The 24,699-nt window shown below is 35.9% G+C and overlaps 1 protein-coding gene across 1 annotated transcript in view; it reads right to left on the bottom strand.

Moving 5' to 3' along the window:
• SLC12A2 (solute carrier family 12 member 2) overlaps positions 1 to 24,699 on the bottom strand; it is a 117,752-nt gene that overhangs the window by 30,305 nt on the left and 62,748 nt on the right. The window contains exons 10-16 of the mRNA XM_049648456.1: positions 22,098 to 22,249; positions 16,803 to 16,910; positions 15,624 to 15,747; positions 14,436 to 14,537; positions 12,870 to 13,025; positions 11,476 to 11,575; positions 348 to 459 (exon numbers count right to left, since the gene is read on the bottom strand). Coding sequence (XP_049504413.1) covers positions 348 to 459; positions 11,476 to 11,575; positions 12,870 to 13,025; positions 14,436 to 14,537; positions 15,624 to 15,747; positions 16,803 to 16,910; positions 22,098 to 22,249 — 854 coding nt within the window. The remainder of the gene's footprint in view (positions 1 to 347; positions 460 to 11,475; positions 11,576 to 12,869; positions 13,026 to 14,435; positions 14,538 to 15,623; positions 15,748 to 16,802; positions 16,911 to 22,097; positions 22,250 to 24,699) is intronic.

Below are 24,699 nucleotides of genomic sequence, written 5' to 3'. Positions count from 1 at the left end.
AAAAAAAAAAGAAAGAAAATACACGTATTTCACTTAGGCTCCTTAGTTACCAAGAAGCTACTTTTCTTACCCAAAACCTTCTGTAACAGAAATATCGTTTCCTAAAATCTCATAATAAATAAGAAAAAAAAAAAACAATCAAAATTCTCAAATCTTTGCTAAAGTCAGGTTCTGAGACAGTTTTGAGGCAAAAATATTTTGAAGAAAATAACTAATTTAAAAATGCCCAAAGAAACTCAACAGACTTATTTTGTCAAATTATTTCACATCTAAAAAGTCCCATGAATTACAAATTACATACACAGAGTAAAGGATGTTTTAATATAGAAAACAAAGCGAACACTTACCATATGTACATGACTACAGATCATCAACCCAACATTTTTTGTGAAATCATGAACAAGATGAAGTAAAGCTGGGCGTGAGTTTGGAGCACCTGTCATAACAAGACACTGCGGCCTAATTTAAGATTAAAAAAATAAAACAAAATTAGAGTTTAGATTTTGATAACATGCAAAGGTTTTACATTGCTTCTCTAAGAATGTGTTATCACACTAGAATCTCTCCTTTATGTAATTGTTCTCAAGACACAGGCCACAGGATTCTCAACAGAAGATGACTTTCAAGCAGGGTTTCTAGGTACATGAGAAATGCATGAACAAAAACTTCTTGGAACAAGTATCATGCCAAATGATTACACATCACTTGGTAAGATTACACATCAAAATTCTGGTAGGTATTACAGGAAGAAATGACCATGGTAATTAAAATATTCATAACAGGAATCAGAGGAAGATGGCCGCGTAGGAGGACGCTGGGCTCACCGCGTCCTGCTGATCACTTAGATTCCACCCACATTGGCCTAAATAACGCAGAAAACCGCCAGAAGACTAGCAGAACGGATTCTCTGGAGCCAAGCATAGACAAGAGGCCCATGGAAGAGGGTAGGAAGGGCGGAAAAGTGGTGTGAGCTACACGGACTGGCGGGAGGGAGCCAGGCGGCGGAGGGGCAGCCCGCCTGGCAAAGCAGAGCCCCCAAGTCTGACTTGTAAAAGTGGAGGGGCCAGACAGAGTGAGTTCTGACAGCCAGCCAGTTCTTAACATCTGGAATGTTATAAGTCAACAGCTCTGCTCCGAGAGAGAGACGGCTAGAAGAGGACAACGGGAGGGAGAGTTGTTGAGCCCCAGAGGACAGAGCTCAGCTCAGCAAGAAACAAAGGAGCTGGGAAGCGCCATCTCCCTCGCCCATCCCCTAGCCAAAATCCCAAAGGGAAACAGTTCCAGTCAGGGAACTTGCTTCACCGCGCTAACACCCAATGCTGTGCTTCTGTGGATCCACCCCTCCGATGGGTCTGCCTCCCTCCCGGTGCTGCAGGGCCCCTCCCGAAGCAGACCACCAAAGGCAAAGCCAACTGAGTCTGCCCCTCCCGCCCCTGTGTACCTTGCAGATCCACCCCAATACGCCAGATCCCATCGAAGCAGCACCACAAGCCTGGCAGTGTGTAAGTAGCCCAGACAGGGGCCACACCACTCCACAGTGAGTTCTGCCCCTGGGACAGGGGAAGATAAGGTACACACCAGTCTGACTGTGGTCCCAGCGGCGGGCTGGGGGCAGACATCAGGTCTGACTGCGGCCCCGCCCACCAACACAAGTTACTCCAGACAGTACAGAGGAAGAGCTCTGCAGTTCCGCGCCACTCCAGGGACTATCCAAAATGACGAAACAGAATAATTCTCCTCAAAAGAAAGTCCAGGAAGTAGCGACAGCTACTGATCAAAAACAATTTAAACAATATAACAGAAAATGAATTTAAAATAATAGTCATAAAATTAATCGCTGGGCTTGAAAAAAGTATAGAGGACAGCAGAGCATCTATTGCTAGAGAGATCAAGGGACTAAGAAACAGTCAGGAGGAGCTAAAAAATGCTATAAATGAGCTGCAAAATAAAATGGAGGTGACCACAGTTCAGACTGAAGAGGCAGAGGAGAGAATAGGTGAATTAGAAGATAAAATTATGGAAAAAGAGGAAGCTGAGAAAAAGATAAAAAATCCAGGAGTATAAGGGGAGAATTAGAGAAGTGATGTGATAAAACACAATAATATACGCATAATTGGGATTCCAGAGGAGGAAGAGAGAGAGAAAGGTGCTGAAGGTGTACTTGAAGAAATCATAGCTGAGAACTTCCCAGATCTGGGGAAGGAAATAGGCACTGAAATCCAAGAGGCACAGAGAATTCCCTTCAGACGTAACTTGAATCAATCTTCTGCATGACATATCATAGTGAAACTGGCTAAATACAAGGATAAAGAGAATATTCTGAAAGCAGCTAGGAATAATCGTGCTCTACCATATAAAGGGAGACGGATAAGACTAGTGACGGATCTATCTACTGACACTTGGCAGGCCAGAAAGGAATGGCAGGAGATCTTCAATGTGATGAACAGAAAAAATATGCAGCCGAGAATCCTTTATCCAGCAAGTCTGTCATTTAGAATAGAAGGAGAGATAAAGGTCTTCCCAAACAAACAAAAACTGAAGGAAGTCATCACCACTAAACGAGCCCTACAAGAGATCCTAAGGGGGATCCTGTGAGACAAAGTACCAGAGACATCAATACAAGCATGAAACCTACAGACATCACAATGACTCTAAACCCTTATCTTTCAATAACACTGAATGTAAATGGACTAAACGCTCCAACCAAAAGACATAGGGTATCAGAATGGATAAAAAAACAAGACCCATCTATTTGCTGTCTACAAGAGACTCATTTTAGACCTGAGGACACCTGCAGACTGAAAGAGAGGGGACGGATAACTATCTATCATGCTACTGGAAGTCAAAAGAAAGCTGGAGTAGCCATACTTATGTCAAACAAACTAGACTTTCAATTAAAGGCTGTAACAAGAGATGAAGAAGGGCATTATATAATAATTACAGGGTCTATTCATCAGGAAGAGCTAACAATTATAAATGTCTATGTGCCAAATACGGGAGCCCCCAAATATATAAAACAATTAATCACGAACATAAGCAACCTTATTAATAAGAATATGGTCACTGCAGGGGACTTTAATGCCCCACTTACAGCAATGGATACAACATCTAGACACAAGATCAATAAAGAAACAAGGGCCCTGACTGATAAATTGGATCAGATGGACTTGACAGATATATTTAGAACTCTGCATCTCAAAGCAACAGAATATACTTTCTTCTCAAGTGCACATGGAACATTCTCCAAGAGGGATCACATACTGGGTCACAAAACAGCCCTTCATAAGTATACAAGAATTGAGATCATACCATGCATACTTTCAGACCACAATGCTATGAAGCTTGAAATCAATCAAAGGAAAAAGTCTGGAAAACCTCCAAAAGCATGGAGGTTAAAGAACAACCTACTAAAGAGTGAATGGATCAACCAGGCAATTAGAGAAGAAATTTAAAAATATATGGAAACAAAGGAAAACGAAAATACAACAATCCAAATGCTTTGGGATGCAGCGAAGGCAGTCCTGAGAGGAAAATACATTGCAATCCAGGCTTATGTCCACAAACAAGAAAAATCCCAAATACAAAATCTAACAACACACCTAAAGGAAATAGAAGCAGAACAGTAAAGACACCCCAAACCCGGCAGAAGAAGAGAAATAATAAAGATCAGAGCAGAAATAAACAATATAGAATCTAAAAAAAAACTGTAGAGCAGATCAATGAAACCAAGAGTTGGTTTTTTGAAAAAATAAATAAAATTGATAAACCTCTAGCCAGGCTTCTCAAAAAGAAAAGGGAGAGGACCTAAATAGATAAAATTATGAATGAAAATGGAATTATTACAATTAATCCCTCAGAAATACAAGCAATTATCAGGGAATACTATGAAAAATTATATGCCAACAAACTGGACAACCTGGAAGAAATGGACAAATTCCTAAACACCCACACACTTCCAAAACTCAAACAGGAAGAAATAGAAAACTTGAACAGACCCATAACCAGTGGAGAAATTGGATCAGTTATCAAAAATCTCCCAACAAATAAGAGTCTAGGACCAGACGGCTTCCCTGGGGAAGTCTATCAGACATTTAAAGCAGAGATACTACCTATCCTTCTCAAGCCATTCCAAAAAATAGAAAGGGAAGGAAAACTTCCAGATTCATTCTATGAAGCCAGCATTACTTTGATTCCTAAACCAGACAGAGACCCAGTAACAAAAGAGAACTACAGGCCAATATCCCTGATAAATATGGATGCAAAAATTCTCAATAAGATACTAGCGAATTGAATTCAACAGCATATAAAAAGAATTATTCACCATGATCAAGTGGGATTCATTCCTGGGATGCAGGGCTGGTTCAACATTCACAAATCAATCAACGTGATACATCACATTAATAAAAGAAAAGAACCATATGATCCTGTCAATCAATGCAGAAAAAGCATTTGACAAAATTCAGCATTCTTTCTTAATAAAAACCCTCGAGAAAGTCGGGATAGAAGGAACATACTTAAAGATCATAAAAGCCATTTATGAAAAGCCCATAGCTAATATCATCCTCAATGGGGAAAAACTGAGAGGTTTCTCCCTGAGATCAAGAACACGACAGGGATGTCCACTCTCACCGCTGTTGTTTAACATAGTGTTGGAAGTTCTAGCATCAGCAATCAGACAACAAAAGGAAATCAAAGGCATCAAAATTGGCAAAGATGAAGTTAAGCTTTCACTTTTTGTAGATGACATGATATTATACATAGAAAATCCGACAGACTCCACCAAAAGTCTGCTAGAACTGATACATGAATTCAGCAAAGTCGCAGGATACAAAATCAATGTACAGAAATCAGTTGCACTCTTATACACTAACAATGAAGCAACAGAAAGACAAATAAAGAAACTGATCCCATTCACAATTGCACCAAGAAGCATAAAATACCTAGGAATAAACCTAACCAAAGATGTCAATGATCTGTATGCTGAAAACTATAGAAAGCTTATGAAGGAAATTGAAGAACATATAACGAAATGGAAAAACATTCCGTGCTCATGGATTGGAAGAATAAATATTGTTAAAATGTCAATAGTACCCAAAGCTATCTACACATTCAATGCAATCCCAATCAAAATGGAATCAGCATTCTTCTCAAAGCTAGAAGAAGCAATCCTAAAATTTGTATGGAACCACAAAAGGCCCCGAATAGCCAAAGTAATTTTGAAGAAGACGACCAAGGGAGGCATCACAATCGCAGACTTTAGTCTCTACTATAAAGCTGTAATAATCATCAAGACAGCATGGTATTGGCCTAAAAACAGACACATAGACCAATGGAATAGAATAGAAACCCCAGAACTAGACCCACAGAAGTATGGCCAACTAATCTTTGACAAAGCAGGAAAGAACATCCAATGGAAAAAAGACAGTCTCTTTAACAAATGGTGCTGGGAGAACTGGACAGCAACATGCAGAAGGATGAAACTAGACCACTTTCTTACACCATTCACAAAAACAAACTCAAAATGGATGAAGGACCTGAATGTGAGACGGGAAACCATCAAAACCCTAGAGAAGAAAGCAGGAAAAAACCTCTCTGACCTTAGCTGCAGCAATTTCTTACTTGACACATCCCCAAAGGCAAGGGAATTAAAAGCAAAAATGAACTACTGGGATCTTATGAAGATAAAAAGCTTCTGCACTGCAAAGGAAACAACCAACAAAACTAAAAGGCAACCAACGGAATGGGAAAAGATATTTGCAAATGACATATCGGACAAAGGGCTAGTATCCAAAATCTACAAAAAGCTCACCAAACTCCACACCCGAAAGACAAATAATCCAGTGAAGAAATGGGCAGAAAACATGAATAGACACTTCTCTGAAGAAGACATCCAGATGGCCAACAGGCACAGGAAAAGATGCTCAGAGTCGCTCCTCATCAGGGAAATACAAATCAAAACCACACTCAGATATCACCTCACGCCAGTCAGGGTTGCCAAAATGAACAAATCAGAAGACTACAGATGCTGGCGAGGATGTGGAGAAACGGGAACCCTCTTGCATTGGTGGTGGGAATGCAAACTGGTGCAGCCGCTCTGGAAAACAGTGTGGAGGTTCCTCAAAAAGTTAAAAATAGACCTACCCTATGACCCAGCAGTAGCACTGCTAGGAATTTACCCAAGGGATACAGGAGTAATGATGCATAGGGGCACTTGTACCCCAATGTTTATAGCAGCACTCTCAACAATAGCTAAACTATGGCAAGAGCCTAAATGTCTATCAACTGACGAATGGATAAAGAAATTGTGGTTTATATACACAATGGAATACTAAGTGGCAATGAGAAAGAATGAAATATGGTCCTTTGTAGCAACGTGGATGGAACTGGAGAGTGTTATGCTAAGTGAAGTAAGTCATACAGTGAAGGACAGATTCCATATGCTTTCACTCCTATGTGGATCCTGAGAAACTTAACAGAAGACCATGGGGGAGGGGAAGGAAAAAAAAAAAGAGGTTAGAGAGGGAGGGAGCCAAAACATAAGAGACTCTTAAAAACTGAGAACAAACTGAGGGTTGATGGGGGGTGGGAGGGAGGGGAGGGTGGGTGATGGGTATTGAGGAGGGCACCTTTTGGGATGAGCACTGGGTGTTGTATGGAAACCAATTTGACAATAAATTTCACATTAAAAAAAATCATCTAAAAAAGAAAATGAATCACTCCTTAAAAAAAAAAATTTTTTTTACTTGTAAAGGTAATAAATATCCCAGTTCTTTCACAGAGTTCCAAAACTTCCTAAGAGCTTGGCCTTCCTTTCATGTACAAAACAGGTCATCTTCCTTCTTAGCTTGATCCTATCATAATGATTTCTACTTCGTAATATCAGCCCTATCTAATCTAGCTTACTTTTTTAATGACGGCTGTTGTATCAGTAAAATCATCTATGGTTGATTTGAAGGTTTCTATTTGAAGTAAAAGTTTTGATTCTAAATTATGGTGGAAATTAAAATTAAATTCAACTGCCCTTGTAAACACAAAACAGTGGCATGACTTTCATATATTCTTAATTCTTTATTTTAACTGAAAAGAAATAGAAATCAATGTTATTTAATGTAAAAATATTTAAGTATCCATTTTATAAGTTCAAACATTAGCAAAGATTCTTTAAAACAAGAATTTATATGATTAAAACAAATGTTAAGAAAAAGGAAATAGACTAAAATTTCTGACTAAATCACTAAATTGTAGGGTAGTTCCTAACTTCATAAAGTAAGCATGAGAACTTGAGTAAAGACTACAAAAACCAAAGCAAACCAAAATAACTAACGTATTCAGAATTTTAGCAAGCTATCTGAAAAAAGCAATTCTGTCTGCGAGAAGGGCATTGGAGTGATCAAACAAGAAACCAGCCTGTACGGCCCAGATTGCTAATAGTTTAGTCTATCTGAGCTTTAGCAGGTTAAAAAGCTCCTCAGCTAGAAATTACACAATTCCTATCCTTCCTGGTAGCTTACCACTGACCTTGTGAGTGGCTTACAGCCCATATAAGGAAGCTGGCTGCCCTCCATACTTTGTTTCCCTTTCCTGTAAGCCACACCATGGATGTGCTGATGACTCTGACCACATGGACAAAAACACCTCCTAGGAAACAGCAGACTGACAAGATACAAAGAATGTGGGACCTGAAGGACCAAGTGCAGCAAATCTGCCTGCCATGAACCACCCATCTGCCTCTGGACTACCACGTAATATGGATGCTTGTCTTATGTAACCACTCTATTTACCAACTTTCCTTAACTGTAGTTTAACCTACACTCTAACATAATCTAGAGCTGCAGTTCAAGAACCGGTAGCCCCTATCTTCACTACATGGTAAATATACCACAAAGGCTTACTTCAGTATAGTTGTATCATAAAAGCATCAAAAAAGCAGAATACAAAATATATTAGGGATGAGACTGATTAACAATGACAGAGGGCAAACATCTACCTTTGTTTTAATTCCTTCCTCAAAACAGTCCATTGTATAAAGGGATTTTTAAGGAAAAAAAAAAAAAGGAACAGGAGAAAACACAGTAGTATGGAAATACTGAAAGCTAGAAAGGAGAGGGAAAAAACAACAGAAGATAGGCCCCATATTAGGAAGAGGCTAAATCCTAAAGCCTAAGAGAAAGCTGTGAAGCTACCTGATTTGACACCTAAAAATCACCAGTGCCTACAAGTTAGAGGCAGTGGGTGCCTCTGGAACTGGCACGAAACATGTGTTAAAGAAACTGAAGTAAGAAGCACTGGTTGCAACTTTGCATAAGAAACAACTAGAAAGAACCAAATCATCTTCATTACCATCATGAATACATTTCTGTGTCCTTCCCCAATCCTGCCAGGCTAAGGCTTATTTGCTAAAAAGGGGCTCAAAACCACAATGAGGTATCAATTCATAACACTCAGAATGGCTCTTACCAAAAAGACAAGAAGTAAGTGTTGGTGAGGATGTGGAGAAAAGGCACCCTTCACGCACTGGTGTTTTACATGAGTCAAGATATGGAAGCAACCTAAGTGTCCAGTGACAGATGAATAAATAAAGAATACATGGTATATATACAACAGAATATTACTTGGCCGTAAAAAATAATGAAATCTTGCCATTTTGACATGAATGAACCTAGAAGATATTATACTAAGGGAGATAAGCCAGACAGGGAAAGACAAATACCACATGATTTCACTTACATGTGGAGTCTAAAAACCAAAAGAGAAAACAAACAAGAGATGAAAAGACTCACAAATATAGAGAAGAAATCAATACAACAACAACAAAAAGAAAAACAGACTCATAAATATAAACAAACTGATGGCCACCAAAGTGGAGGGGATTGGGGGGATGAGCAAAATGGGTTAAGGAGATTAAGAGGTATAAAACTTCCAGTTTCAAGTCCTGGGGATGAAAAGTGTATCACTGGGAATAGTCAAAAATACTGTAATATACTTACCATGACAAGCATTTCATAATGTGTATAATTATTAAATCACTATGTAGTCTACCTATAACTTTAGAATTTTAAATAAGTTTTAAATTTTATTTATTTTAAGTAAGCTCTACCCCCAACACAGGGCTTGAACTGATGAATGACCCCGAGATAGAGAGCTGCATGCTCTAACAACTGAGGCAGCCAGGCATCCCTAAAACTATTTAATATTATATGTCAACTATACTTTAATGAAAACATTTTTGGTCTGTGACACACTAGCAACAACTGAGAGCAGAAGCAGCTACTTTAATCAGGGGAGGAATGGAGAAAACATTTACATACTGAATCCTGAGATCTTCAATCTCCTCTCCCACTTGACTCTCAGAACTCAGTAGCCACGACTGTCATCAACAAGCAAAAAATTAAAAGATTCCTTTCTGTGAAATCTAATTGTAAAAAAAACAATCTTCAAGATGACTTGAATTTCTCAAAGAACCAGCAAAGCCACATTCATCTCCATTAAGGGCTTCAATGACAAGCTCCAAGCACCAATGCAGAATTTCCCTGGCCAAGGACCACAGTTACTTCACACAAGGCTAAATCTAAGAACCCAAGCTAAAAGACAGGAAACAGAGAGAAAGACATTTCAAGAAACAGAAACTACAAGGTGGAGAAAACCACATCTTTAGCTAAGTTTGGTGAAGGCTGAGACAGTGATATGTATAAAATTAAATAAGAAAAGAAAAGGAAAAAAATTGGTTCCAGAGAAAACAAGAAAGCTGTACAAGGGAAGAAAAAGGAGTCATAATTACCACGTGGCTCAGCTATGAATCATTTTAAAAAGTCATAAAAATATAAAAACCTAATCAAAATAATGACATAAAAATATATTGTGAGGATGGGACAAAGGGAAGAGTGCATGTGTGTGGTGGGCACATGTGGGTGAAGGACGTCAATTAAATTTAATTAAAGTTAAATTAAAAATCAAAAAGTACAGCAAGACAACTCTAATGTTGGGGAATATCAAGTAATTAATAAATCAATCAGCTAAGAGTTGAAAGAGGTTGCCTGTGGTATGACACAAACAGGGACATGAAAAGTCAGGCAACTACGGATTTTCATGATTTTCTTCTGTTTCTCTCAACTATGTTCATGTGTAATTCTGATAAAGATTTAAGAAGCCATACTGGAATAAAATACATCTTTTCAATGTTCCCATTAGTATAACAAAGCAAAGCAAAAGGTATTCATTGATGGCAAATTAACTCTGAGTCTTGGTCATACTCTCAGTTCCGTAATACAATTTTTTACACAAAGGGAGGATTTCTATTTTCAGCCATACTTGGCATCATCTATTCAAAATGCACTAAAATTAAAGTTTTCCGCCCAGGGCTCTCATTGCTTTTTCTTTTCCCAATTTCTCTCTACTCCAAAGCTGAACATCTGTGGTCTCTGGAAACTTTTCATTCTAGAAAAAAAGGGATGGGGGCAGGATCCAAAAAGTAACAGAAAAATACATAAAGACTTTTCTTACTGGGAGAAAACTGGTAGAGCAGTTCTTTTCTGTCACTCATTCACTCCTTAGGATTTCTTTCAACAGTATTTCCCCTTTTGGTTTATTGACAGGCATGGAACACATCTCTTCATTATTCAGAAGCCACTGAGATGTGATTACTCATGAATACAGAAAGTCAACTGCTTACAGTCAGGCTTAACTGAACAGTATGAGAAAGACTATTTAGATCAATTTTTAAAAAAATGGCAAGCCTACTTTCCACAAAATGCAAAATCTATAATTTCTAAGAATCTACATAGGGAAATAATGAGATTTCTTGATTTAGAGGGATAGGTATCAGTAGCACTTTAATAACTGAATTCCATCAATTGTTAGAAGCAGGCTGAATTAAGGAATAGTTTTTATTTTTATCTTTTAAGGAATAGTTTTTAAATTGATGATTAATACACTACTATAAAATACAAAGTCACTTATTGAGTAAAACAGTATAAATGTTCTTTAAGACATTGATTCTTTATCATCAAAACTGGATTCCAGAAGTCAATGATGAGAGAAAAAAGCAACTAACACGACAATAGTTAGTGCTTTAGTATAATTACAAAATAGGGTATGTCAAAAATCCCTAAGAAGCTCATACTTTGTAGTTATACAGTGGTTACCGAACTTCGCTGGCCACAAGGGGAAGAAACTATGCACTTTATGACAGCTACCATTTAAAAGCCTTCAAATGAGAGACTTCTGACACTTTTAGTTTTGTAACATTTTTGTAAATCAGGTAACTCACCTCTTTGTCAATTTTTGATAACCAAAAAATCTTACTACCCTTGTTTTTGAACACATGGCCCATCCAAAGTCCAGCCAAAACAAAAACGAATGTTCTGTGCTTTTAGGAAACTTCGCAAGAAATATCAGCAGATGAAAATGTTACCGAACAGTAAGTCAAGAAGTGAGTGGCACCTAACACAGATGCTTCTATGTCACCTTACCGCTTACCTGAAGTTTTTCACGTGGTCTTCCACCCCTGAAAGACGAATCGAATGCTGCAGAGCATTTAGGTAAGTCAAAGCTTGTGTAGAGGATCCCCAGTTCACGTCTGTGGGAAGACAGGGTACACACAGCAACACACCAGTATTAACCAACGATCAATAACCAGTTTGAGGCACAGAGAAGTAAACGATGCTCCCATGTTTAAAAAATCAAATGCTAAAATAAACCAATGTACTGACAATGCTCAACAGTTCAAGTGCATGGCATGACACTGTGATAATGCTAATCTGAACTGGAACTGCATTTAAAGAACAAGTACAGTTCAGAAAAGACTAAGGTGATGGGGCTAGAGACACGCTGTGCATGCAACTCAACAAAGTTCCACAAATAATTTTAAGATTATTGTTTATATAGCCAGAGGCCTAATGGGAAAGAGGCTGATCTCTGATGGAAAGATTTCAAAACTGTGAAATTACCATTCATAGTACTTAATAGTTTAAGTTATTGGAACAGGAAAATTTCACACTCTGCATTGAGTAAACAGCCTGGACACCAAATAGGACTTTAGAAATTTGTTATTTTAGAGAAATAATTGTTTCTAAGATGGTTAAAACATTACCTTCTTTGTCCATTTCATTTCTAAAGCCAACACTCTAATCCAAAACCTCCCTGCATCATATCTGGATTGCAAAATGCTTCCTCACAGTTTCAGATGACGACACTGCAGCTACTCTTGCATTTCTTCCTAACTTAGTCGAATGGGGCCAAAACTTGTCAAACTTTTCTCACTGGCTCCTCCCTCAGTGTTACAGTCACCACACTACACTGGGCCAATCCCAATACACCTAATGATCATCATCTTATGTAGAGATACACCCAAGAGTTACCAACACGACACGTTCTGGGAAATCTTTAACTATTTCCCAGTTAGGACATGTTTGTCAAATGTTCCCTGCTATATGGTGAACTAACGGAAAGATACTACATCTTTCTAATATATCGTCCATTCCGTGCAATTTACTCCAACAGGTGCTAAGACCACAGTACTAACACGTATGCTTATTAGGCTAACGGCTATTACAAGAGCTATTCTACGAAGTCTAATCCTTCCAAGGAAAAATTTAAAATACATTGAGGGTCACCCAAATGTTAGTAATACAAATGTGTCATTTTTCTGTAAGTAGGATTAGTTAAATTTACGGGCAAGTGTGAAATTACATAGAATAACAAGTCTTGTGGTAATTATTTCACTAAGACTACATATATCTGGAAATGAGAAGTATTTTAGGTTTTACACAAAGCACCTTTCAAGTACACAGAAGATGAAGCTTAGACAGGAAAAGTAACAAAGAACTTCGAAGTGTCTTGTGGCTTGAAACAATAAATATAAGAGTACTAACCTGGTTTTTTGTAGGTCACATAAATATACAGCCCAAGGACTATGACATATGTTAACAATGCAGCCCACCAGTTAATGACAAACATCACTATGCAGCAAAGAATAGCTCCAATAAGTGATATCCACATGTTGTAGTATTTGAATGCAGGACGCCATCCTAACAATTACAAACAAAACAGACACATAAAAGTCAGTGAAATACCTTATCTGCTTTAGACAATGGAACATATGTGTGCACAAAATAACTTTCTTTGTGGTTGCTTTAAATATTCACTATAAGGCTAACATATAAAAGTAGATTCATGGAGCATTACTGAGCACAATGAACTTTCACAATTTTTGAAGGCCATGAAGAAAGCACATGTATTTAATTCTACTTTATTCTATGCATCAACCTATCTCAGGGAATACAAAAAAACTACAAAAGATTGAGAGGAAGTTTCAAGTTGAGTCTTTACAAGTGTGGCTTTATATTTTGGATTTTACCATGAAACATATGCATATTCTAATGCATATACAAAAGAGTTCAAACAAAATTTTCTGGAAAACTGTTAATTCACCTACTTGCTAGAAAAATTAACAGTTGGGTGTAGAAACTTATCTTCCCATTTGATGAAGTATTTATGAATTAAGTTCACTATAAAAAAATGCTCAAGACCATGTTTTCAAATTTTCATTCCATAGCCAAAAATATTATTTAAAAATCATTTCAATAAATTTCATATTCTTTTCTTAAATTAAACTTTTAATTGTGAAATTATTGCAGATTCCCACAAAGTTGTGAGAAATAATCCAGAGAAATTCTGGGGACTTTTTACCTAAGTTTCCTGCAATGATAACATCTTGCAAAATTACACAATATCACAACTAAGATACTGATATTAATACAGTAAAGACAAAGAGCAGTCCAATGTAAGCATCCCTTGTGTTATCCTTTTACAACCACACATACCCATCTCTAAAATTTATATTCTTAAAGATAAGACTGAAGCTAAGATGTGTGTGTCCCAAGTTCCATACTTTATCTTCCCTATTCTGAGAGAATTTGAGACCCTTAGAAGGAAAATTGCCTTTGTTCCTTCATTCTTTCCCTGATGTCCAGCTGTTGTTATGGTTTATAATAAAAAGTCCTCGATGAAAGCATATGGGGCAGTTTTTCAGTTCCCAGAGACCATTTAAAACAGAACTCCACAGAACTTACTGTGTTAAAAATATTTTTCTGGGCATGTTAGCTTTATCATAACCATGTTCTTAGAACTTAAATGGAAAGCAGTTAAATAAATAATAAAAACAGGGAGAAAATAATTCTTTCATAGTATTAGTCAGAATTGGAGATTAATGCTATCTTACATGCTTCTAAGACAAGAAACAGTAAACTACCAGTAAACTTCATGACAAAGAGATCTTTGAAGACTCACTTAACTTGACTCTAGAGTAAAGGTGGACTGAGCATTAATGGGTTAATCACTCACAACACCATCTTTTAAAATGTGTTGAAGTTTTATTATTTTCTCTAAAATCAAAGACATTAATGCATTCACAGAACTTTAAGAAAATGTAAGATCACCTGGAGATTTTGCAAGTGAGGCATGGAACACCGAAAAATTGATCAAAGCATACGATGCAAGGAAGAAGTTAGAGATAATTGGAGCGATAACATTCAGTTCAGCTGCAAAAGACACATGAGGTGTATTTAAGGACACACTATACACATTTTTTAACTTTTTAAAACATGAAATTATTTTAAGCCTTTAGATGATAGATATAGCCCTATATCCACACTTCAGATTTAATGAGTACATATATTTTGCCACAGGTACTTCATATACTTCCAGACATCGACCCTTGGGTCCATAGTTGAACCCTTTCCACCTCATTCTTCCAAAGTTGCCCTATTTTTCCAGTGACATTATATAGTTTTACTAAACACATATATAGTCCACAAGTTTTATGCAGTACTGTTTTGGGTATTTTCAAAGTCAGACAAATACCATATTTATCATTTTGCAATTTGGTTACATTTTTTATATTTGAGACTCATTCATACTGATATGTGGAGATAAAGCGTATTCATTATTTTTACTCTCCGATAATAGTCGGCAGTTTCATTCTTCTGTTAGTAGGTATTTAAGTTGCTTTCCTTTTCTATTATACATAAGACACTAAAAACATCTTTGGATATGGTTCTTTGGATATACGTCCAAGTTTCTTTAGGATATATATAGACTACTAAAAAGAACTGCTGGACTGTGAGAACCTTTACAAAACATTAGTGATTTATTCTCCAAAGTAGCCATACCGAAGAGATACCTAGCAGCATTACATGAGAGTTAGTTTCCATACTTGCTTGTCTATCTGACTTTTAATAAAAGTCTACTATCATCTTCAGCAGTGGAAGACTCATTTAACTCACTTGTGATCAGAGGTAAAAGTGCCCAAAAGTAGCTCAGGGGAGGCTCTACCTTCAGGAGGGCACTAAAACCCTTTCTCGTACGCTGTCATTTTATTTGTTTCAGGGACAAGAACCTAGCAGTTCCCTCTGATGGAGACTTAGTGATGGTAATAATTTTCGCAGGTATGTACGGAGCACTATAATTTATAGTATTTTCTACGTACACTTTCATTTAATCACAAAAAAACTAACTTAGTTTACTAGGCAAATTAAGGTTTTCTTCATAATTTAATAATTCAATGTTTAGAGTTCACACTATAAATGTTACAAAATCTGTATTAGCACATCATTTGTATGACTAACCAATTAAGATGAATCCAAGGGCAATTAAGAATGTTAAGATGTAGCCACGAAGAGGTTCATTATTTTTCCCATAACCTTTAGCAAACATCTGGAAAGCTGGGTAGATGTTGTCCTTACATAGAGCCTAGTGAAGAAAGGCAAATATTAGAGGAAATATAATGAAATTAGACAAACAGATTTCCTTACAGTTATAATATGTGTAAGTGTATAATACTGTATAATACTGTATAAACATATAATACTGTAAAATTTCAGACACACTCAGGATTAGAACACAAGATTTCTACTTCTTGATCCTCTTTCTTCCCACTGTGTCACACTGCTTTACCTAACAAACGATAAAGGAGACCAAACATTTCAAGTATCAAAAGGTAGTTGGTAGAGAATACCACTGAAGTTTTTATCTACCTTACCCCCCTCCTCACGCTGAAATTCTTTTATGAAGATAAATGGCAGAGAAGCAGGCATACAAATAAATCTGAAAATTTGAGGAGTATGACATAGGTGTGACCTACATCACCAAAAAAAAGTCTAAATCCTAGACTTAAAGCAAATAAAAATCCTAATTATAAAACTTAACCACTTTTCTTAAAACTCTACTAAAAACTATTTTAAGAGATATATTCTACATTGACCCTACTCACTGGCAACAACTATAATATCAGGAATAAGGCTGCAGAACAACATCCTATTCAGTGTCAGCTGTTTGCTTAATGCTCATTAAAGGGAGATAAGATGTGCCTCATTCGTCATCCTGAGTAGCTAACACAATGTATGGTATATAGTAGGCATTCAAATGTTCATAAATCAAAACATAAAGGCTGTCATCATGCAAGGGGGCACAAGGTCCTTTAATTCTTTCAACTTATACTTGGACTGCATTCCTTATTCTTAGTAAGACATTATAAAAATTTGTGCAATGAGAGTATGTTGAAAAAACAAAACTCCATCACCATTTACAGAAAGACAACTTGACGATACCTTCACAGTAGGTAAATGCACTCATGTTTATATAAAGAGAAACATTCACAAAATTAAAGATACCTGTCTTGAGATGTGTGTGTATATGTCATACACATATAAAGGCAAACAAATGATTTGAAAAAGTTAAGAATCCCAAAGTGAAATATATTACCATAACTTCCCTTTCAATAAAGCTTGTACTATGAAAATACCTACCTGAAATATTTTAGGAGCACTCACAAGGGATGCTAATGCAGAAGAAAGAGTGGCTGAGAAGATACCTGCAGAAATTAATGGTGCGAATCCTGACACCATGCTCATTACCTTAAAAAAGGGGAAAATTAAGTGTTACAAACAAGTCAAGAAAGAACAAAATACTATATATCATTATTATGCTAATGAAGGAGACTAACAGTCGGGGCGGGGGGATATGGTAATAACAAGCAGTAATAATGGTTATGTGCATTACAAATTTCTAAAACATATTTACCAGTAGCGTTCACCTTGAATCTTTTTATTTGGTAAAATTTCAGACACACAGCAGACAGAAGAGCATAATGAACCACCAAGTATTTATCACCTGCTTTCAACAATGATCAGCTCAGGACCAATCTCACATCATTGTGAATCAAACCCCAGACATCACTTAATAAACAAATATATAAATATTTCACCATGTACCTCTAATGGGTAAGAACTTTTAAAAACTCTAACTACAAAGCCACTGTCAGAATTTAAAAAGTAGTTCCTTAACATCACCAAACAGCCTATCACCATTCAAGTTCTCCATCTTTTCTTGCCTTTTTAAATAGTTTAAACCAAAATCCACAAAAAGACCACACATTAAATTTGGTTGATACGTCTCTTAACGTCTTTTTCAATCAGCAGGTTCACTGCTTTCCTTTACATTTTACTATTAAGTCATTCATTGTCTCAGGGAAGCCTCACACTTCTGGATTTCACTGACTGCATCTCCAACTTGTGGTATGTAACCCGCTGCTCTCACCTCTGTATTTCTAGTGAACTGACAGATCTAGACAGTGCATCAGGATGAAGTACAAGTTCTGTGGCAAGAGTATTTCAAGATGGTGAACTTCCATCAAGGTTGTTTTTTCTTTCTTTTCTTTTCTTTCTCAAGAAGGTTGCTTTTTCTCTCTTTTCTTTCCTTGCTCCCTCCCTTTCTATGAGATTGGTATTGTAGTTATGTTTTCTCTTTTTTAAAAAGAGACCACAACTTTCGGAATCTAATGTGGAGATATTTCTACCTGAAAGGACATAAGTCTATGATGTGTCTTTAAATAATGTGGGGAGTAGGAAGTTATAAATAAAACAAAGTCAGCCAAGCACTGGTGATTAATAAAATCTCATAAAGTACATTACACTGCTTTCTCTATCTTTGTACATGTTCAAAAATTTCCCTAATGAAGTTTAAAAAAAAAATGGATTGATCATTTAGATCATGAGAAGACAACCAGATAAATCCAAACTGAGGGGCAAAAAACAAAGTAACATGCCTGGACTCTTTAAAATAGCAACACCCTGGAAGATTAAAACAGGCAGGCTGGAAACTCCTAGATTAAAGGATTTTAAAAGAACATGGTAACTCAATGCCATACGTAACCTAGATTGGATTTTGGATCTAAGAAAAATAGCTATAAGGGACATTACTGGAGCAAGTGGGGAAAATGAAGATGGATGATATATTTAAGTAACAGTATTTCAACAACAACGAATTCCTGAAGTGGGCTAACTATACTGTGCCCATATAGAATATTTCAAAGAGCTCAAACTGATGGGCATTTTATGGTGTGTATAATTTGTTTTCACATATTTGAGAAGAAAGAGACTATACATATATACAAAGGTAAAGGCCTGGGGCAAAACATAAACACCTAGTAAATTTAAGTGAAGGGGTAGGTATAGAGGTATTCATTGCACTGCTCCTCCCACATCTTTGAAAACTGTGAAAAGACAAGACAGAGGTGGAAAATTGTCTGGAGGACTCAGGTACTGTCAACTTGACCAATCCATTATAAGTTCCACCAGTAGTGAATGATGATCATTACCTAGATTCATTACTTCCCTAGTAGAGATTTACTTTTCATTTATAGTGACCAAGACCGTGCCAACTAAGAAGGAGACAAGGAAATATGGTTTTAAGGTATTTGTGACTATTTTGCCCTTGACTGTAATTTTATACTTTAAACCAGATGTAAAGTTAACTATAGGCATGATCCCGGGCCATAATGGATACATCTGGTTTCATGTGTTGATAATTCCACCTTGTTTCACCTAAGTAGCTCTCTCTGTATCTTTCAAAAGACTTAGTATTAAAAATGAAGAATATATTAAAGTGGCTAAAAAAATATTAGCATTGACCTCTGTAAGCATTTCAGAGAGAAAAAAATCTTAAACAAATGATTTTCTATTCGGCCCTTTAGTCAAATTTTGGTAGTTAGATATATGCCATATGTTCACAATCACTATGTTTCACAGTCGTTAATACTAGATTAGCAGTGCAACTCCTGTCTTTGGGGAAGGAGATTATAAAGGACAGATAAGATGGACCAGAATAAAAATGAACAGACTTGATTTCTGCTATATATACTTTTCAAATCCAAAATTGTGTGCCTGTCCATCATGACCCCAAAGGTAAGTGCAAAGACAGGAGATAAAGGAAGAAAAAAAGCAAAGTACAGAGAAAATGATACTTTGCTGGATTAAGGCAAAACAGACACCACAAGCATTACATATAACTATAACCTTTCATCTGTCAATTTTGAGGGAAAAATCACGTTTGCTCTTCTTCTATCACCTCTGAAGGGAGGTAAATAATGCTCCACACTTAGCATCTAGAAACGCTATCCTTCTAAAATTTGCTGAGTTTCCTATTTTCTAGTTACATATTTACCCAATAACCTCTGCATTTCCCACCATTTTATGATAAAATATGAATAGCAAGGATAATGATAATGAATGTAAATAATGGTAACATCAGTGTTGTCCACAATACATGATGGAAACAAAGATGACAAAAATAAAGGTCTTATCTCTAGTAAGAGAAAAAAAACAAAAGTCAAGATTTTTCTATGGGGGAAATATATGTGTATGTGTTGATGATTTGAGGTTCAAGAAAATCTTCATGGAACTGTGTTTCCTTGATTAAAGGCATATTTGCACATATAGAAAGAAAAAAAGTAGGTGCATTCCAAGCAGAATGAAGAGCCAAAAAAAAAAAAAAAAAGGAAAAGACTAGGAGAAGCATGTGTGCATGTATATATGCAAAAATATGCAACCACATGGGTTCAGTGTGGATAGAAGGCAGCGGGACATAAGACTGGTTATGAAGGGTTTTGACTGACAGTAAAAAGGCTCACACTTTATTTACTAAGCAATGGTGAGTCAGTGGTTTCAGAAGACATTAAAATGTAGAAATACATTAAGAAACCTACGACTATATATGTAAAAATCAAAATTTAAGACAAAATGATCCAAGTCATTTTTCTTCCTGAAGTATGAAAAGACAAAGACATGCACCATGGCATTATCAAGTGTGGTTTTGGGTGGATTGCATCATCAAACTCCAACTTGCATGCTTGTTACTTATGTTCTGTGTACCATTCTTCATTCTCTAAATGATGAGTTTACGCTTTTACAGGATTTTTTTGTTTCACTTTACAAAGCATTTTTAAAATTTTTGAAGATTTATTTAGTTGTATAAGCAAAGCAGCTTTACATAAACCAAGCTGCTCTTTGCTTTACATACTAGACTTGATAAAGACAACACACTTTTGTATTTTAAGGCAACAACACAGAAATCTGATTGGCATTTTCAGTCACTGGGCAGAGATCAACATTTGTGCCTTTCATACACAATATCAATGTCAGAATTGGCCTGGATCATTAGCTGGATATGAATACTTTCTTTCATGCCTACGACTATGCCTAGTCTTGTGACTAGAAAAAAACAAACTTCTATTATATAATTGGGTTCAATATTTCTAAACACTGAAAATGTAGACAATTGCTTGAAACCACAAAAAATAAAAATAACGCCATTAAAATGTTACACTTTATTACAAAATTTCATTATTCTACATGAAATTTATACTGTCCTAAAATACAATAAATCATTAATTATTGTTTATTATAATTACACTAAACTGTAAAAACACCAGGAAACAAAATTTTTAGTTTTTCCTTTGATTCAGTATAATCTTCTGTTTGTAAAAACCCATATATTTTACAAAAATTTCATTTTACCTTTAGAACCTTGTAGAGATAATAATAAAAGGAAGAAGAAATGATATCCTCCAAGTTCTGGACAAGTAGTGTTATCTTTTACACAGTTCATATGTTTTAAAAGGTCACAAACTTTCAAACATCCATTAAGAACTTAATTCTGGGGGTGCCTGGGTGGCTCAGTCAGTTAAGCATCTGACTCTTGATTTTGTCTCAGGTCACGATCTAACAGTTCATGAGGTCAAGCCCCATGTCAGGCTCCTCACTCACAATGCAGAGCCTTCTTGGGATTCTCTCTGCCCTTCCCCTGATCTGTCTCAAAAATAAGTAAGTAAACAACAACAAAAATTTAATTCTGTTGTTCAATGGTAGTTTAGCACACTAGGACTATATGGGCCTTATCTAACTAAATAACACTACTGATACTCATCAGTGTTTTTTTAAAAGGGATTTTATATATAAAACAATTATGTAGACACCTCTAATTAGAAAAACAAACTCATTTGAACAAATGTGGATTTAAAAAACTCAAATTAACATGAAATACTTGTGCAAATCTAACAAAACACGTATAGGACTTGTATTCTGAAAACTACACAATGCTGATGAAGGAAACCAAAGACCTAAATAAATGGAGTAATAGACTGTGTTCATGGATTCTAACACTCAATAGAGTGAATATGTCATTCTCCCTAAATTGATATACAAGTTTAAAGCAGTTCGTAACAAAACCCCACCAAGACTTTTTTCAGATAAACATAAGATTACTCTAGAATTTTTATAGAAAAGCAAAAAGAACTAAGATAGCTAAAACCATTTTGAAAAAGGATAAAGTGGTAGATATCAATCTACTTGACTTTAAGACTTATTATGTAACTACTCTAGTCAAAAATGTATGGTACTAGTGGATGGATAGATGCAAACATCAATAGAACACAACAGAGAACCTAGAAATAGACCCAAGAAATATGACCATGTGTGAGATGCTTGTTTTCTTAAACTATACACCATACATATGTACTATATATTGTACCCTAATATAGAAGTGTTACCCTTGGGAGCCCTTTTGCTCTTGAAGAGCTTCAGATTTTACCCTTTCAAAATTTTTCTATTTGCCCAATTAGTTATCTAGAGACTTTTCCAACAGATATCTCGGTAGAAAATAACAATAGCCCTCCCTTCTAAGTTAGTGCTGGAATCTCAATGCCCAAATTTGATAGCAGTCTAACCTCTACATAAATGTCTGTATAATATAAATATGATGCTCACCTGGAAATTGTTCATTAGGCCATAGGAACAAGGGCTGGTTTCACAGGATGAAAAGTCGAAGTTTAATTTGCAGGCTGCAGAAGTACAGTTTGTTAGCTCTGTTACAATAGTGTCATTAACGTTCCCAGTGGCATCTCGAACAACACAAGAACCTGAAGTGCAAGGTACAATAACAAGTAAGATAGCTCAAATTTATATTCATTTCAAAATTACATATATCCATAAAGCAAATTATGGTACTGAATATATACTTGTTAAAAGTACTGACATTTTCACCATTTACTTTCATAGCATTTATAGTTTACAAAGATTTACCTGTAATAGAGTTTAAAAAAGCATCATGATCCCCAATATTTTAATGAATCAAAACATTATTAAAAACTAGTATTTTACAAATACACGATTAAAAACCCTGTACATGTGGTTGTGGAAAATGATAACAAGCAAAACCATTTCTAGGTCTATTTGGTAAGATGTCCTTAAGCAAATATAAACACGTTGTGTTGAAAGAGTTACAAATGGGAGAAATGTTTTCCTGCTCCAAGTATTTTATATTTGAAACATGCCAAAGATCAGATTTCAGGTAATATCAAACTTCTGTGAAGGAAAGCAATGTGAATATCAATGAATTATAATTCTGTTTAAACCTCTGGCTCAAGTAAGTCTACCCTGATATTAAGAAAAGACATGATTATTGGAGAATTGATTAAAAATAACTGGTGGGGCAGAATGAACGGGTATAGGTGAAACAAGATTAACCACACATTGTTAATTCTTGATAACTTCATTGAAACTGGGTTATAGTTGATTAGAAAAAGCTCTCTACTCTTGTGCAAAATTGAAAACTTCTATAATACGACATTTAAAAAACTTTATTTATAAAAAAGCATTTCATTATTTGGAACAACATATGATGTGTAACTATTGGCAATTACCATTCCTTAGACTTCATATATTTTTACTTTTGAAGCACTTTAGCACTCCTGTCTCATCACATATGAAGTAAAAGTAATAAACAGTGTACCCTAAAGTGAACAACAAACAGAAACTTAAGTTTGAAAGGAAGAACATTTTAATGATTAGACAGCCTACATCAAGTCCTTTTTGTCCTCAATTTCTTCATCTAACTCTCAGAATAGTGTTTGCAAAACCACGTTTCCTTAAAGGTGCTTGTGAAACCATTTGGGTGAGGGGAGAAAAGAAGCTTGTCTACCCTTTATAAAGCATGTATGCTTTTAAGTGTTTCATATTCTGATGTTCTACATGGATGTGATTGGGTGAGAAAAGGTTCCATTACTTTGAACTAGTTACACAACCACTGATGTAGGCTGGTCAGGGAGAACAGACACTCCAAGGGCTAATGTGGACAGAATGAAAGGAGTATGATGGCCAACAGCGTTAGGGGGTAACATACAAACAGAAACCATTTATTTGCTGTAACTATTTTCCAATGTGAAACATAACCAGTTATATAAACCTTTCTTTAAATTAAAACTAAATTTTCTTGTGCCAAGAACTTTTAGGGGAACACAAAAATATTTTGCTAAGCTTATATATATAATTGATTTGTTTTTTCTAAATGAATTTCAGAGATTTGCGCATATACAGACTTGGAAGAATAAATGAAATCCAACTCCTTTACTAAATGTGAATTTAGCCCACCATGATAGCATTATTAGCATTTCCAATTCTTGTTTAGTGAAGTTTCAAAATTACATTTAGGCAAATTAACAGGAGAGTTTATAAAAAGAGTTCTGTCATTACTTCACAACATATCACCAAATATGTGACAAAGTACAATTTTCTTGGAGTGAGCAGGTGGCTCAGTCAGTTGAGTGCCCAACTTTGGCTCACGTCACCATTTCATGGCTCATGGGAATGTCATGATCTCATGGTTTGTGGGAACAAACCCCAGATCAGGCTTTGCATTAACAGCACAGGGACTGCTTCAGATTCCCTGCCTCCGTCTCTCACTGCCCCTCCCCTACTCATGTTCTCTCAGAAATAAATACACATTTAAAAAATTTTTCTTACCGAAATACTATGAAAACCTTATACTCTGTGGTCTATGATTTTGGAGTTTGATTCTTCAGACTGGTTTTAAACTAAAGCTTTATTCTTATAATATAGTTCAGAGATTTAACTGGAAAACTTGAGTCTAGACATTAAAACAAGGCTTACAATTCAAGAATATATGTGTTCTGGGTAAAGTATATAGTTTCACCAAAGTGTAGTAAAGGCAATACAATTTATCTATAGTCACTACATGTAAATTACAGGCAAATAAATATTTACCTTTTTTTTTGGATTAGTATATTTTAAAGAACCTACTTTACTAACATTCTTTAAAGAATTCATTATAAAACAAAACAAAATCTCTCTTTGCCAAGAAAACACTTCTGGAAATCAAGTGTCAGTTATCCTTGGTAAGGAAATCTCTAAACTTTCAGTCTTGTGCAAAACAGTGATTTAGAGACTGGTTGACCACTTAAGTCCTTTCAAGTTCTAAAATGCCATGATTTCATGAATGTAATAAAAGATTTAAAACCATTTTCATTTGATTTAGTAAGACTTCAGTAACGCTTTTCATTTGATGCACTAT

The sequence above is a fragment of the Panthera uncia genome (genome assembly GCF_023721935.1).
Source record: "Panthera uncia isolate 11264 chromosome A1 unlocalized genomic scaffold, Puncia_PCG_1.0 HiC_scaffold_17, whole genome shotgun sequence".
Lineage (NCBI taxonomy): Eukaryota > Metazoa > Chordata > Mammalia > Carnivora > Felidae > Panthera > Panthera uncia.
Note: the sequence above shows the minus strand (reverse complement) of the source record. Positions and strands in the feature narration are given on the sequence as shown.